At 39.4% G+C, this 15,591-nt stretch overlaps 1 protein-coding gene and 1 long non-coding RNA gene across 2 annotated transcripts; both read right to left on the reverse strand.

The window, feature by feature from the left end:
* Positions 1-8,819: 8,819 nt before the first annotated feature.
* Positions 8,820-9,536, reverse strand: LOC148718788 (uncharacterized). The gene is made up of 3 exons (XR_015994152.1): positions 9,353-9,536; positions 9,192-9,275; positions 8,820-9,005 (listed from the first exon to the last, which is right to left on the reverse strand). It is a non-coding gene; the product is annotated as an uncharacterized LOC148718788 (long non-coding RNA).
* Positions 9,537-13,227: 3,691 nt separating this feature from the next.
* Positions 13,228-14,559, reverse strand: LOC111342122 (uncharacterized). Its single transcript, XM_022949166.2, has one exon. It carries the CDS (start codon positions 14,557-14,559, stop codon positions 13,228-13,230), a length of 1,332 nt encoding a protein of 443 aa, XP_022804901.2.
* Between the last annotated feature and the right edge of the window lie 1,032 nt (positions 14,560-15,591).

Genomic DNA, 15,591 nt, shown 5'->3' on the forward strand with positions numbered 1-15,591 from the left:
AACCCTGTTGAAGCCACAACGTCTCGACTTGGATCCAAATTCGACGTCAGCAGCGAAAGAATGGAAGCACTGGCTCCAAACGTTTACGAATTTCATTCAAGAATGTGGTGAACGAGCTCCCGACTAACATCGTACTCTTGTAAATTATGTGTCACATAACGTGTTCGAACACATCAAGGTTTGCCCAGACTACGAATCATCCATTGAAGCCCTCAATCGATTTATGTCAAACCTCCAAATGAAATATTTGCTCGTCATCTCCTCGCAACGAGACGTCAAAAACCTGGGGAGTCACTCTCAGAATTTCTACAGGAACTTCGGAGGTTAAGTAAGGATTGCAAAGTAAAGAACGTAACCGCGAAAGCTTCTATTGAGGAATCATTCGTTTTTGCAAATCTGCTCCCAGGATGCAAACCAATCGCAAGTACGTCACGTCAGTTCGGCAAGGAGGACCAAGAATTCATGCATCAATAAACTAACCGCCTACTCTCCGAAGGCATTATTGAACCTAGCACCTCCCTGTGGAGGGCTCAAGTTGTCATCTCAAAAGACCCACTACAGCGCCATAAGAAACGCCTGTACATTGATTATTTACAGATAGATAGGTAGATAGATACTTTATTGGTAAATACTTCGCAGCATGAACTGAATTGCGTATTCACAGATATAAAATAAAAATTACTATGTATTCATCTTATTATTAAAAAAATACGTAGTTCGTCGTAAGGGAGAACCTGTACTTTATTTGTGGCTGTTGACTATTCTGGCCGAAGCAATAAAAAAACTGTTTTTAAGCCTACTTGTCTTGCAAAGTGGCAAAGCAAAGGTGCGCTCGTGCCTTAACAAACTGTTAACCTGAACACGGAACTTGATGCCTACCCTCTGCCTCGTATCAATGATATGGTCGACAATTTGGTTTCGTATAAGGTGTTTTCAACATTTGATCTGATTAAAAAGCGCCTATCACCAAGTGCCAATTAAAGATGCCGATCGAAAATATACTGGCTTTGAGGCCAATGTTAGACTCTATCAGTTCTTCCGCATACCATTTGGGGTCACAAATGGCGTTGTAGTCTTTCAGAGAGCATTGGATAAGTTTGTAAAGGAAGAAAGCCTGAAGGATACACTCCCATACCTGGATAACATAACAGTTGCAGGGCATGACCAGCGGGATCATAATGAGAGTGTCAAGAAATTCAGACAAGCTGTACAACGACGACAGCTCCCTTTGAATGAAAGCAAGACAGTAGAGTCTAAGACGTGCATCAACCTACTCGGTTCAGAGGCGGATCCATGAATTTTTGATTGGGAGGGTCCAAACTTTGGTTCAGAAAGAACTGTTGGACTCATTAAGGCAAATTACTTCTCCCCCACACCCCCTTCCACCAGTCGCGGTTGCACGTTATAATTCCTTGGCCGCTTACCGTTTATTTGGATTCATTAAAAAAATCAGGCGGTTAAAAGTGATATACGATTCTGTCTCAAAGTTGTAAGCGTCAAGTTTGATTGGGGGGGTCCGGACCCCCCGGAGCCTTCCCCCTAGATCCACCACTGCGGTTACTGTGTTGGCAATGGCCTCATCGCCCCAGACCAAGAAAGACTTCGTCCCCTGAAAGAGTTTCCTCCTCCAGAAAATCCTTAATCTCTCAAAAGAGCTGTTGGGATGTTTGCGTATTACGCAAAATAGGTACCAAACTTTTCTGAAAAGATACAGCCTTTGTCGCAAGCAACTACGTTTCCCCTTAATGACAATGCCATAAGTGCATTCACAACACTGAGAAAGGAGCCGGAGAAAGCTTCTCTTCACTCAGTTGATGAAGGTCTGCCCTTCATAGTGGAGACGGACGCATCAGAAATCGCTCTGTCAGCTATACTAAATCATGGTGGCAGACCTGTTGCATTCATGTCCCGGACACTCCAAGGAAGCGAACTACACTAGCCTGCTGTGGAGATAGAAGCCATGGCTATTATCGAGGCGGTCCGCAAATGGCGAAATTTCCTTGCAGGCAGACACTTTACACTTAAGACAGATCAACAGTCAGTAGCATTCATGTTTGACAACCGTAAGCGTACCAAAGTAAAGAACAATAAGATTCAGGACTGGAGAAGACTTGAAATGGCCTCCTTTAGTTATATAGTGGAGTACAGACCTGGGAAGGACAATGTTGCTCCATACTCATTTACCCGAGCATTCACAGCTTCCATGCCGACAACGAGCCTCAGTGGAATTCATGTTGCACTATGCCACCCTGGTGTCATACGGATGTTGTACTTTGTAAGGTCGAAGAACCTACCTTACTCTACTGAGGATGTCAAGAAGGTGTGCTCTAACTGCAGAGCCTGCGCTGAGCTTAAACCACAATTCTATCGACCAGAGTAAGGAGTCATCATTAAGGCTACCCAACCAATAGAGAGACTGAGGATTGACTTCAAGGGCCCACTACTCACAACCATTGATAACCCCTACATGCTGACAGTTGTGGACGAATATTCACGCTTCCTTTTGCTTTTGCTTGCCCAAACATGAATTCATCAACTGTCATGTCATCAAGTGCCTGGACCAGATATTTACTCTTTGTGGAACACCAGGGTTTATCCACTCCGACAGAGGTCTCTCTTTTATGTCCCAGGAACTCACAGAATACCTATCACAGCAAGGCATTGCTACGAGCATTACAACATCTTACCACCAAATAGGTAACGGCCAAGTAGAACGCTATAACGGCATAATATGGAAAGCCGTCCATCTGTCCCTAAAGTCAGCAAATCTGCCTGACAGCAAATGGGAGATAATACTTCCAGACGCACTTCATTCAATAAGATCCCTCCTCTCCACTGCTACCAACTCAACTCCACATGAGAGGTTTATCAACTTCCAGCGTCGTTCGTCACATGGCACCTCACTGCCTACCAGGCTACAATCAGCTGGACCAGTGATGCTTCGTCGATATGTGAGGACAAGCAAGAATGATCCCACCGTTGACTAAGTGGAACAAAAAGAAGCAAACCCTATATATGCACGTGTAAAATACATGGACGGTCGAGAGTCAACTGTATCCCCTCAGAGATTTAGCACCGTGCCCACGAGCCTCGGCACAAAGTCCTCCAGTCATCGTGCCAACTGCTGCTGAACCACAGTACCCTGCTCCGATACCTGTGGACCAACAAACAACTGAAAGCAAAGACTTGCCAACTGAGTGCCAAGATGGAGCAGTCATGATCCGGCCACACCACCTGCCGTAAGACGCTCTACTCGTGTGATTAAGCGACCATCCCGGTATGGATGGTAGAACACTGCCGACAATAAGCTTTGAACATTGAAAACTGCCCCCCCCCCCGTTAGTTAGCTATGTTTTAAGGGAGGGAGAATGTTGTAATATTGCCGTTCTGTTTGTTAAGGTTGGGATTCATGTGCACTGCCCGCATTTTGCATGACCGGCGGTTTCACTTTATGCATGACCAGCGGTTTCACTTTATGGCTATTTATTACCGTGAACGTCATTTTGTATTTAGTCTTTACTTAGGTTCTAAGTGAAGTATGGCCTTAATTTAAAACTCGAATTCAACACTTGATACCGCTCAATACTCTTATAAACATTTACCGCTTGCTCGTCGAACCGTATATTTCCTATGGTCTCGTTGCTTGGGGCCAAGCCGCGAATACTCAACTAAAGAAAATCGTCATTTTATAAAAGCGGGTTCTTCGTCTAATGTATTTTTCCGAATATACATCTCACAGTGCTCCTCTTTTTTCTCGTTCGGGAATTCTACCGATAAAAATGCTTTACTTCAAATTGGTTGCCTCTCTGTTACTTGACATCAAAAATCATTGAGCTCCTCCCAATATTTCTGAACTTTTTACTCAATCTCAACAGGTTCATTCCTACTCTACTCGTTTCTCAGTAGCGGGAAGTTTCTATATGAAACAGGCGAGAACAAACCATCAGTTTCCTTCCTTTTCCAGAGTTGGTGAGAAAATATGGAATGGCATCCCCCCTGAACTTCGTAAGCTATGGAAAGCACCTTCTAACCGCAAGCTAACTCACCTGCTTTTGAAAATTACTAAAATTGAGGTGATGAATGTTGACTTGCGCTCCCTTGACCTTTCTAGCTTATATTTGTATTTCAACTGACTAGCTTCCTCTTTGACCTGTTAAAAATTTCTTGTGTGACTGGCTCAGCTAAAACCTTTAACGTAATTATGACTACTATTATTTATTATTTATTTTTAATTGCACGTTTGTTTATTTATTTTATTGTTGTGTGTCTGTGTCTGTGTCTGTGTGTTTGTGTGTGTTGTGTGTGTGTGAGAGAACCTATACAGTTAGGTAGCCCGCCTAGAATATCTTTGCTAACTGCGGGCTATAAAGGTCTTTATTTCTATAATTTCAAAAATAAAGTCAATGTTGTTGTTGTTGTTCGATTGAGTTCGAAAAAGCCCATACTAAAGTAATTGTGACGGCCGTTATATTGTCGCCCAACACTGAAAAGACTAGACAAGAAAAAACAAAGTTACAAAGGTACTTACATATCGGTCCCGCTAGTGCCAGAGGTTGAGGAAACGAAAGGGCGAAAGTTTACCAAGACTATTCAAAACTTACGAAGAACTTATTTATTTATTTATTTATGGATTCGTACAAGTACAAGTACAGGTGCATAACAATAGGACATAAGTCCCCTACTTGGTTAATACACCCACTCCCAGCCCCGTAAAAAAAAAAAAAAATATATATATATATATAACTAATATAACTATTCCGGGAGATATATATATATATATATATCTCCCGGAAAGAAATATCCTGAAAAAAGATCCCTTCCCTGATCCGACTAACTACAATTCAAATAATTTAAATCGCACAGAAACATTCTAAAGTATACAAATTTGCAACTTAACTCAACTTAACTCAACAAGTACAGACAGAAGAAGTATTTACACGGCGACACTTAGGACAAATTAATTTGAAAGAACGAAAATTGTCACTATCAAAAGCATTCAAAAGTCTAGTAAAATAAAACGACTTGAGTTTACTTTTGAAAGAGCTTAAACTGTCTGAATCCTTGATATTTTTAGGTAAACTGTTCCACATCAAAGTTGTTTTGTTGAAGTAAAAGTCTCGAAAGGAAGACATACGACAGGCATTTAACTCCCGGCTAGCTCAATTGGTTAGAGCGCCGGATTGTGATGTGCGGGAGGTCGAGGGTTCGAGCCCCGGCCGGACCGATACTCATGGTCTTAAAATAAGTGAGGAGAATTTGCTACCTTTCTATAATCAAAAAAAAGGATAGATAATCTAGTCTTCTCGGATAAGGACGAATAAACCGTAGGCCCCGTCTCCTGCAGGGTTAGGGGTAGGAGACGTTAACTTCCCACGCACGAGATTACTGTGTGGTGGATGTCCTCCCCTGGGGTGGGATGGGTGGGAGTTGGCCCTGAAAAGCCCCTATGGGGAGTGGTCAAGAAACGTATGTATGTATGTATGTATGTATCTGGAACTAAAATTGCCTTTTATATGCGCGTGGTGACGCTGAAAGGTCCAGTTACAAAACCAATAGAAATACAGAAAAACACATAAACATTGTAACTATGTACGTATCTAAGATCATCCTTAAATTAGTGAACTAATCAATAATCAATCAAAAAAGTGAGCTTTTGACTAGTGACATTAACACTCTTGTTCATTACATTTTGGAGAGCGAAACCGGCCAGCCGTGTACATGTATCTTTTGGTAAAGCTATATGAAAATGAATTGCTGAATTCAATGCCGAATATTTCCAAACTCCTATGGGTCAAAAGCTTTCCCAAAGGATTAACATGACAAACGCATTCTATTGTCACGGTTTCCCTTCACAAGTAAGATAAAATATTCACGTCTGCCCTTTAAATACCCACAAAGGGCTCCCACTCATATTTTATCTATTACATAAAGCATCCGCTTGGAAACTGAATTGGCCAATGAGACGATGTTCATTTACGTTATAATATTGAATAGATGGAGCTAAGAGTTCGTCAAAGGATTTCGTACGCCTAGCGTTGTTTTGACCAATCGTTCAAGAGAAGTGGGTGCACAACATATTTTCGTATCAATTCCTGGTTTTGCTCTCACTTTCGTAACAACAGTCTATCTTTAGCTGGGCGAATTCTGTATGGGTATTTCGGAGAGGACTTTTGACTTTTTTTGTTAGTTGCAAGTAACCAAGTTAAACCAGTGGCATGGGAAAACTTTTAAAACCCTACAAAAAAGCATATACACAGTAGTACTTATATAATTATGTAATGTCACCAGATATTTATAACGCTGACAATAATGGAAGACCCGTAAATTATACTATCGTCACAAATTGCGCTCGTTTCGCTCACGACCAGTTGAAAATCTCAATCATCATACAATTAGAAATTAATGTCATTCATGCGCGAGAAAAAGTCAAGTGAAACACGTGAACTCTAAAGTGGCTGTCCATCAACTCGCCCCCAAAAACCGTCAAAACCAGAAACTTGAACTGGTCGCTTTATGAATTTGAATGGATTAAGTGGAAACACTTGCACACAAAAGTTTTGTTCCATCAAATTTCCCGCAAGGGCAACATACCTTGGGCGTACTAGGTGTGATCGTGGCGTAGCCTCTGACTTTAAAGCAGTGCGTATGTCTTGTTGTTGTACTGAGACAGCGGCGCAGTTGTTCGGAGAGGCCTTTGACATAGGCGGGACTGAGGTGGATCTGAACTCGGTGGGGGTGTCAGTGCTTGCAGACATATGCAGAAGAGAGTCATGGAACAATCGCAGTTGAGCATAACAGCATATAGATGACGCTTTCTCAATCGACCTCATCGCTTGAAGATTAGCAGTATGCAGTCGAAACGTCGCCATACACATCCGAAGTGACCACACTCATGAGACAAACGATTATATTTCTCTTTTGAAGTGTCTTTTACCACAGTGACTGTCCACAAACTATTTACAATAAATTATACCTGTATGTCATTTGACATGGATAAAAAATGAATCTTTCATAACACCTAATCAGAAGATTTTAACTAAGAGCACACAACCGTTTGACGATTGTAAGGGAACAGATCCTTTTGTCTGCATTCATGGCATCTTTCGTTTCCGCTTTTAGCGTTTCTAATGTAAAAACTAAAAGCATTAGATTAGTGGAATAGAGTTTGTGCTTTTCTTTTCACAAAGTTTTCCACCCTTTTTATTAAGAGTATCTTTGCTATTATTGCTATTATTAAAAACTGGATTATTGGATAATGCCATTCAAGAATTTTTATTGGCTTAGCTATTATGGTATATGAGCCAATATACCATAATCTAATATCTGTACATTGTAACATCCGGTTTCTTCTTACAAAATAAAGTCAAGAAGATTTGTCTAATATCTTAGGGGTGTTTTTTTTTTTTTTTTAATAAAACAGTTATTCCACTCGCGCTTGTTGGATATGAGATGATTATAGTCAACTCGGCGCTAGGCGCGTCGTTGGCTATCTATCATCTCATATCCAACAAGCGCTCGTGGAATAACTATTAATTATAAAAAACTGGATCATTGGATAATGCCATTCAAGACTTTTTATTGGCTAGCCAGTATGGTGTATGAGCCAATATACAATAATCTAATATCTGTACATTGTAACATCCGCTTTCTTCTCACAAAATTAAGTCGAGAAGATTTTTCTAATATCTTGGGGGCGTTTTTTTTTAATAAAACAATTATTCCACTCGCGTTTGTTGGATTTGAGATGATTATAGCCATCATCTCATATCCAACGCGCGCTCGTGGAATAATTGTTAATTCTAACACTTTGATAAAAAAGGATACTTTCTAAAAATTATTTGCTTAACAGAGACGCATGACTAAGGAAGACATTGCTCAGACTTCCTGTTAAGTCTTCGAATACACATTTAAAAGCTGACACTCTCAAAAACAGCAGGCAACACTACTGTAACCGTAACACTACTGTGTCGTCAAAAGTCCCCCCTCAATTGGGTATCTTTAATGTCTTACAGCATCAAATAGTTCATTTTGAAGAAGCTATGAAGGACTGTAAACATATCATACAGCAGCTGACACACCCCAAGATACTGTGAACGTCTTTGTCATTTGCACATCAAGTGAAGATGCAAGGCGTTTACAGAATGGCAAATGTGCCTTAAAGGAAATCCTAACTTGTGAACTATTTCCTTCTAATGATGAATGCAGCTGGTTTACTTCCTATATATTTTGTTTTAAGCGAAGTCAGAATTCTGAGCTGTTAAGTTTTTAATTTTGTTTCGGGTAGTGAGTATCAATTGCGCGTCTTGCACCGACATAGATTTTTCCATTTACATGGTAAAAGAATTCGAAAGTGGCCGGATCTACATCAGGATATAGAACTACTCGAAGTCGTCATCAAATTCAGTGTTGCATGCTTCATTACAATATTTTTTATCGAGGAAAACATTAAGGAACTGGTCTTCTTCCTATTATTTCTGGTTTTTTTTAGTATATTTTCAAGGTTATAAGGTAGATCTTTCCCAAATTTCCTCTTTGAAATACATGATCAGTCAGGACAAATGACTTCGACCGCAATCAACCAAAGGTAGGTAGGAGCCGTTATGTTCCCAATAAGAGTTATTCTGTATTTTCAGCGTAATCGTTCTTTACTGTCTTAGAAACTTTGGGTAGAATTTTGAGTTGTGTCAGCATTATTTCTCTTTGGTGTTTTAAACAAAACTCTTTAAAAATCAATAGAACCACAAATGAGGATGCAGAATGCCCATGACCCCCTGGACGATAAAGGTATGGAAACAAGCAATTGGAATACATTTCGTCTATCTGGTTTCACAAATCTTTTTATTTCAGAATATTCTTCAATACTCTTACAAGCTCTGAAACGGGAATAAATCAACAGCCAGTGCCAGTATTATTGTTTGACTCGCGCCGCAGTAAAATGGCGTCTAATCAGTGGGTGTTTCATTTCAGTAGATCCACTTGTTGGCCTCCGAGTTCGGGTCTTCTTTCTAGAAAGAAAGGAAAAACTGTCACAATCCTCTAGCAGGGAATCCACGCTGAAGGTCTTTAGATTCCAAGATAAATAAAGTTGACTTCTCGAATGTTTTCTTAAGGGAAAAACAATAGGAACTTTAAATTTTACTTGACTGACTCTGCAAAATGCTACCAACATATTCATTAAAACATCAACTGACCTCCTTTTGACCAACATCTCTTCCGACTGGAGAGCTTCTATAGAAGGGTGGCGTAGAAATTTTCCTTCCTGGATCTTGGTACAGCTAGGGAAGAGGAAAGAGTTGCATTTTCGAAAACTTTCAAAATGATTAACCTTTCTAACCTCTTAACGGTTAAATACCTGAACGATTTCTTCAAGTGGAAAGCGCCGTTTGCCTATTGGGTTCGACAATTGGGCTTCTGCTTGATCGTTCAGAAGCAAAAGATAAAAAAACCAGGAGAGGAGTATAATCCACCTTGGGTGCATGTCTTCTTCTCTTTGCTTCACCTAGTCGTGCTCAGAATGATTAACCTGTTATTCTGATAAGTTTTTATAGGCTATTCTGACAGGTGAATCCTAATTTAACTTTAGTCTGCCGGCATTGCAAAAGTGTTGCGTGGATATGAAATAACAAAGAAGCTGTGACATAACAAAGAAGCCGACCACACTGAACGCCTGAAATAGTCTCAAGTGGACGCCTCCGGACTTTGTAACAATCAAATTAAGGATGCCAGCCTAAATATTTGGACCTTTTTGTAACATCATTTTACTAAATGTTATTGTTAGGGCGTTTCAATATATACCCATTAAAGACTGTGTCTTAATTATTTTTTAATGCTTATATCTTAGGATATAATTACTTCGCTAATACCTTGTTCCACCAGTATACTCTTATACAAATATCTACTGTAATTAATCAGACGGTACGACATGAACGAATGAAGATATAAATGTACACAGTGGCCACATTGATATCACTATATTAATGATTCATGTGAGAGTAAAACAAAAAAAAACCTAAGCCAGTGTTTGTAAGAAAATATCCTAAAACTTTTGTTAAACTACGGAATAACAGAGAGACAAGAGATCTTTTTGCAATGAATTTATTTGTTTTCTCTTATTGTAGTTCACCGGTTGCCTCAAATGGGTGTCAAATAAGTACGAGATCTAAGTTTACTTTATACCTGAAATTAAACTCTGTTCGAGTTTAGATCTGATGCTAATAGCTGCCATTTAAGGACAATGACCTTCAAAAGGTGTAATTACAATATGTAAATTACTTTTATCCACATATTATGAGAATTCAGTCAGCAACGTGGGATCATTTTCATTAGAGCTATTTCTTATGCACTGGTTAACGGGAAGTTCCTGAGTCGGTCGAATTGTAACAACGGCTAATTATGATCACAACGCAAAAACAAACTAAAAATATGCAATCTTTAGGCTTTCCACAGATGGTTATGGAATTAGCTAATAACACATTGACAATGAAACATTGTAATAGAAGGTGTGAAGGAAAGGGAAAAACGGTCTCGTTATAAGGGTATGTTAGAGGAATGAACACACACTCCAATCTTTAGTGAAAAACTAGCATCAAAAATTTGTTGAAGAGGTGCGTATGATAATAGTAATTAACAAAAGATAATAAAAGCTGATGAAAGGTTACACTTAGGCTGTTCGATCTCTTAATTAAAATTTTTATTTTTCAGCTATTATTGATTCAACATGTGTTATGCCAACTGGGTATGATTATTAAATTCTTTTTTCTTTTTCTGCTTAGCTACTTGGTAGAACTAGGACATTTGTCGAATTTATGAAAGCAGGGGAAGGTAAGCCAATTTCGGCAAAAACATCTTTACCACTCCTCACCTCCATTTGGTCACCCATCAGTCAGGTTCTGAATATGGTAAACTAGCGCTCAAGATTCATGAGACAATCAAATAACGAGGTTTATTATCCAACTACACTTCGTAGAGTACAAATAACGCCAGAGACGAGTACAAATATCACGCGGTATTTGTACTCTAGAGTAACGCGCAAGCGAAGGATTGAAATAATTGAAGTTAAAAAAAATGGCGGACAATTTGAGTCATATTTCTGACCACGAAGAGTCGGAATGACTGGCATCCAAGTTTATAAGATGAATCGAACGAAGAAAAACAGCTAGACGAACACGAAATTTCTTCATTTATTGAAGAAAATAGAAACAGCAACACAACAACACGCCAATTCCGTTCCGCTTCGCATACTTCTGTCACACACTCCCTGTAAATAAATATCCGCGAAATTCGCTCGCACTGAAATAACAGTTTGGTGTATGTGTTGGATAATAAATAACTTATTAGACGTTTTGTTGTGTAGTATCGCTGAGTATTTTTATTCGTTATTTGTATTTTGACTCGCCCTGCGGGCTCGTCAAAATGTGGCACAACTCGTAAAAATACTCAGCGATACTACACAACAAAATGTCTAATAAGATATATCCATTTAACTTAACGAATATCGAACGTGAGTATTCTTAGGAAGAAATGAAATCTTTATGACAGTATGCTATGTAAATAATTCAGCGATGAAGGTTTAATCTCAGAATACGAGTGAATTAAACACTTTTTTTTTGGTTTTTGAACCAAGACCCACGATGCTATTCCTCAAGTTGTCATATGTAAATTATGGCTTCGGATCTGTGAGTCTCTAATAGTTCCAGGTAAACAACTTAATTGATGATGATGGCGAATAATTGCCCAAAGACTTAACAGTCCGATAGAGCGACATACATTAACGTAGCATAATTTATTTCTTGTCTGTAAGGTGATACTAACGTGCTATCGAAATGTTGCATGATAGCTTTTCCTTTGAATAAATACTTATTTGACTACCTTTGGTTTTTCTCCTTTTATTTCCCATTCCTCTGCGATATAATTATGTCACAAAAGGATGTTTCAGCATTTATTACGGCTGGCAAATGGAAGCTGGTCTCCTTTCAACCCTTAAGGATTTAATGAGCTTTAATGTAGATGCTATACACCCTATGCATAACGAGAAGAGACTGGGAGTGATGAACGTGAAAATGAGGCTAGTTGGGCCTTGTTTGCTTGTGTTAGAAATATGGCTCCTCATGACTCTGTAAGTAGCCGTCTTTCTCAGATTCTTACGGAGGAAGATATCCCAGGAGCATCACTTCAAGGAAGAAATCCGAATGCTCTTAAATCAGATGAACTTCGTTTTCGGTTAAAATGTCGTGGCGATGCAGCAAAGGGGTTAAAATCAAAGGCACAATTGGCGAAAAGGCAAGTACAGTATTTGTCAGTCGTGCGTGATACTTCTTAGAATTAAACAGATTTTGATATCGTAAATGAAGATCAAAGGATTTTAGGAATGACTTTTCCAAATGAAATGTTTATGAAATGATTAATAGTTTTTCTGCTTTTCATTTCAAAGAGTTCTTGAATATGTTGCGTCTGGTCGTGATAAAGATGTGGTGGATCCCGATAAAAATCTGATATACACGCGTCGGAAGGAGAGACAAGAACAACTCGCTCAAAGTGATGCGATGCCTGAGGAAAATACTGATAAATTTCCATCAGCTGGATGGTCTACAAATTTGCAACGAATGCCATTATTCACAAGGGCAGAGATGGATTTACATATTTCTAAATCTGGAAAAAACTTGGACAAAAATAAACAGAACCATGCGGTTCCAACAAGCATGAAAAAGGCAAAAACATTTCTCGTTGATGAATATCTGAAGGACTTAACTTGCGCAAGTGACGACCATTATTTATATTTTAAATGCTTGTGTTACCATAGTTAAAAAAAAATGAGCCACCCCATAAATTACATGTTGCACTTTGTTTAGTAACTGGAGCTGTTAAATATGCCTCGTGTACATGTGTAGCAGGAACTGTTGGTTTTTGCAATCATGTGCTGGCTATTATTGGTTTAGAAAATAGTTAACCTGAGAGATATCATCAAGTTTACATTTATTAAATTGACTGAAATTCTGTATTGTACCTCAGAGCTCTGTCTAACTCAATGTTAAGTGGAAATGAGAGGGTCCTGAATGTTACATAAAAAGGCACAGACACTCCACATTTGGTTTACTACCCCCAAACAAACTGAGGGGTACAACACTATCCCATAAGTGAAAATTCTTGATTTTGTTGATGGCCCATTCATCATGTATTCTAACAGAAGCAATTTCTTGAGTCTTGATAACATCTTGTGCTGTCATTTGGCTATTGGTGCCTAAAAAGGGAGGAATGTAGGTCTTCAATTGTAAAACCTTTATCGGCCATCACGGTGTCACCATTGTCAAACTCTAACTTCAGGAGACCACTTCGTTCAACAATTTCGTGATCGGAAATGCTTCCACTATATAGCTGTCTGATAAAAGTTATAGCTCCACTGGGAGCAATTCCAACTAAGCCTTTTAGAGTTACATGGTTCTTATTGGAGCTGAACAGTTTGGAATTCAACAGAAGGCTGGAAGGCATTTGGCATCCTATTTCTGTACAATCAATTATTACACGAGTGGAAGAGTACTTCTCTTTAAAGCTGTCAGGTATTGTAGCTCTTATGACCTCCCTATTAGACCATATAGATACTTCACCAAATTTTAAATACATATAATTAATCCAAGAAAGGAATGTTCTGCTTACTGTCGATTGTGAAATACCAAACAAGTGTGCCAGATGTTTTTCTGCAAATCCTCTTCTCAGTCTGCACAGAACAAGGAAGAACTCCTCTCTGGGTTCTAAGCTTCGTCTACCTATGCTAGTACATCCCTCTGGTTCCTCGTTTCCACCATCGTAAAACTCCTTTTGGACAGTTCTTTCTTTTGATGAACAGTACCTGACGTTTTCTCCTTTCGATCCAGTATTTAAAAATTCAAGCACAGCATTAAATGTTGCTAAGTTAGGAAATCCCGTATAAAAGGCAATGTCCTCGTCGGTAGTAAAATTGCGTGGTTGAAAAAAGCGGGAAAGTTTAAGACTCAACTGGCGTTTTAATACCTCTATTTCACCTTTTAAGTTCGCATTTTCGAGTTCAAAACCTCGAATACTTTCAAGTTCTTTAACTTCTCCCGTTTGATCTCCACAGGAATTCAAGCTGCTTTTCACATAATGATAACTAATAGCTGCTGATGAAGTACAGGTTTCAAAAGTTGCTTTAGCTGCATTTGCAGTTGTTTGACTTTGACATTGAGATTGTTGCAACTCCTTGTTTGAACACCCTGTTATAGAAGAAAGATTGCGACATTTAGGAGGTGCTCTCTTTTTCGGAGAACCTGCTTTGGACCACGAAAATGGAGATGGAATTACCCCTGCCTTTACATAAACACGCTGACCTCCAGCAGCTTTAACAAAGTCCTCGGGCTTAAAATGACGAGAACAGATCTTCGTGTTTTCGCTGACTCTAAACTCTTTTCCTTCGTCTCGACGAATGGCTTGCAGCCAACGCTTTTTGAGGATAGTGTCCTCCGGAAATTTAAAGTAAGAAATTTTCTCCCCACTTTCGGTTCTGCACTTCTTTTTGGTACAGTTTGGCACACAACAGTTTTGCGGCATTATCAAAAACTGGCGCTCATCACGTCAGGCGGCCATTTTTATTTACTTGGCCCAACTAGCCTCGTTTTCAAGTTAAACGCTCCCGTTCTCTTTTCGTTCTGTACAGTCTGCTTAGGGTGTTTATAATGAAAGACTCTTAACCCACCATGCTTCAGGTGGCCACTGTTTGTAGGGAGCTCCTTTCTTGATGAGGCAGAACAGTGATCCAAAGTTAGAGTCGGATTTCAAAGTCTAAAATACTTAACGACTTTACTTTAATCAGTTGACGTGGAGAGCGTGGCTGTACACGGTGTCATTTTAGAGTAGTATTTTAGAGTAGTAAGTTTTTCGTTTGAAAATACCGTTAATTAACTTTTTTCGAAGCACTCCAAAAATAATCCATTTGATCCAGCCCTTTTAATATAAATATTTCATGTTTTCAAAACATATCTTCTTACGTTTCTCTCTCCACTGACTGATTGTATTTCACAATAACTTATGTTTAGTTTAGTTTATTAGCTTCGCTGACCGGCAGGGACACCGCAACAGCTTGCGCCAATTGCTGCGGGCCCAGTAGACCCACCTATTCCACCTCAGGGGAGGACATCCATCACACAGTAATCTCGTGCGTGGGAAATTAACATCTCCTACCCCCAACCCTGCAGGAGACGGGACCTCCATTTATTCGTCCCCATCCGAGAAGACTAGAATATCTAAACATTTCTTGATGTTATAGAAAGGTAGCAAATTCTTCTCAATTATTTTAAGACCTTGAGTGTTGGTCCGGCCGGGGCTCGAACCCTCGACCTCCCGCACAACAGGCCAGCGCACTATCCATTGGGCTAACTGGGTGGCGGCGGGTTATATACTATATCATATGCATTTAAGTGTATCGCGCAATTAGAGAATGTAAATTCTTTCTCTTTGGCCATCGTAGCTTCATGAAAAATAGCACATGCTTGTAATTGCAGTTTGTGTGCTATTTCTTATCAAGAATGTAAATTGTTTTTCCATCTTCCTCAATGGAGACAGGCACAAACAAAGAAGTTTCCA

This window comes from Stylophora pistillata, chromosome 12, assembly GCF_964205215.1.
Source record: "Stylophora pistillata chromosome 12, jaStyPist1.2, whole genome shotgun sequence".
Classification (NCBI taxonomy): Eukaryota; Metazoa; Cnidaria; class Anthozoa; order Scleractinia; family Pocilloporidae; genus Stylophora; species Stylophora pistillata.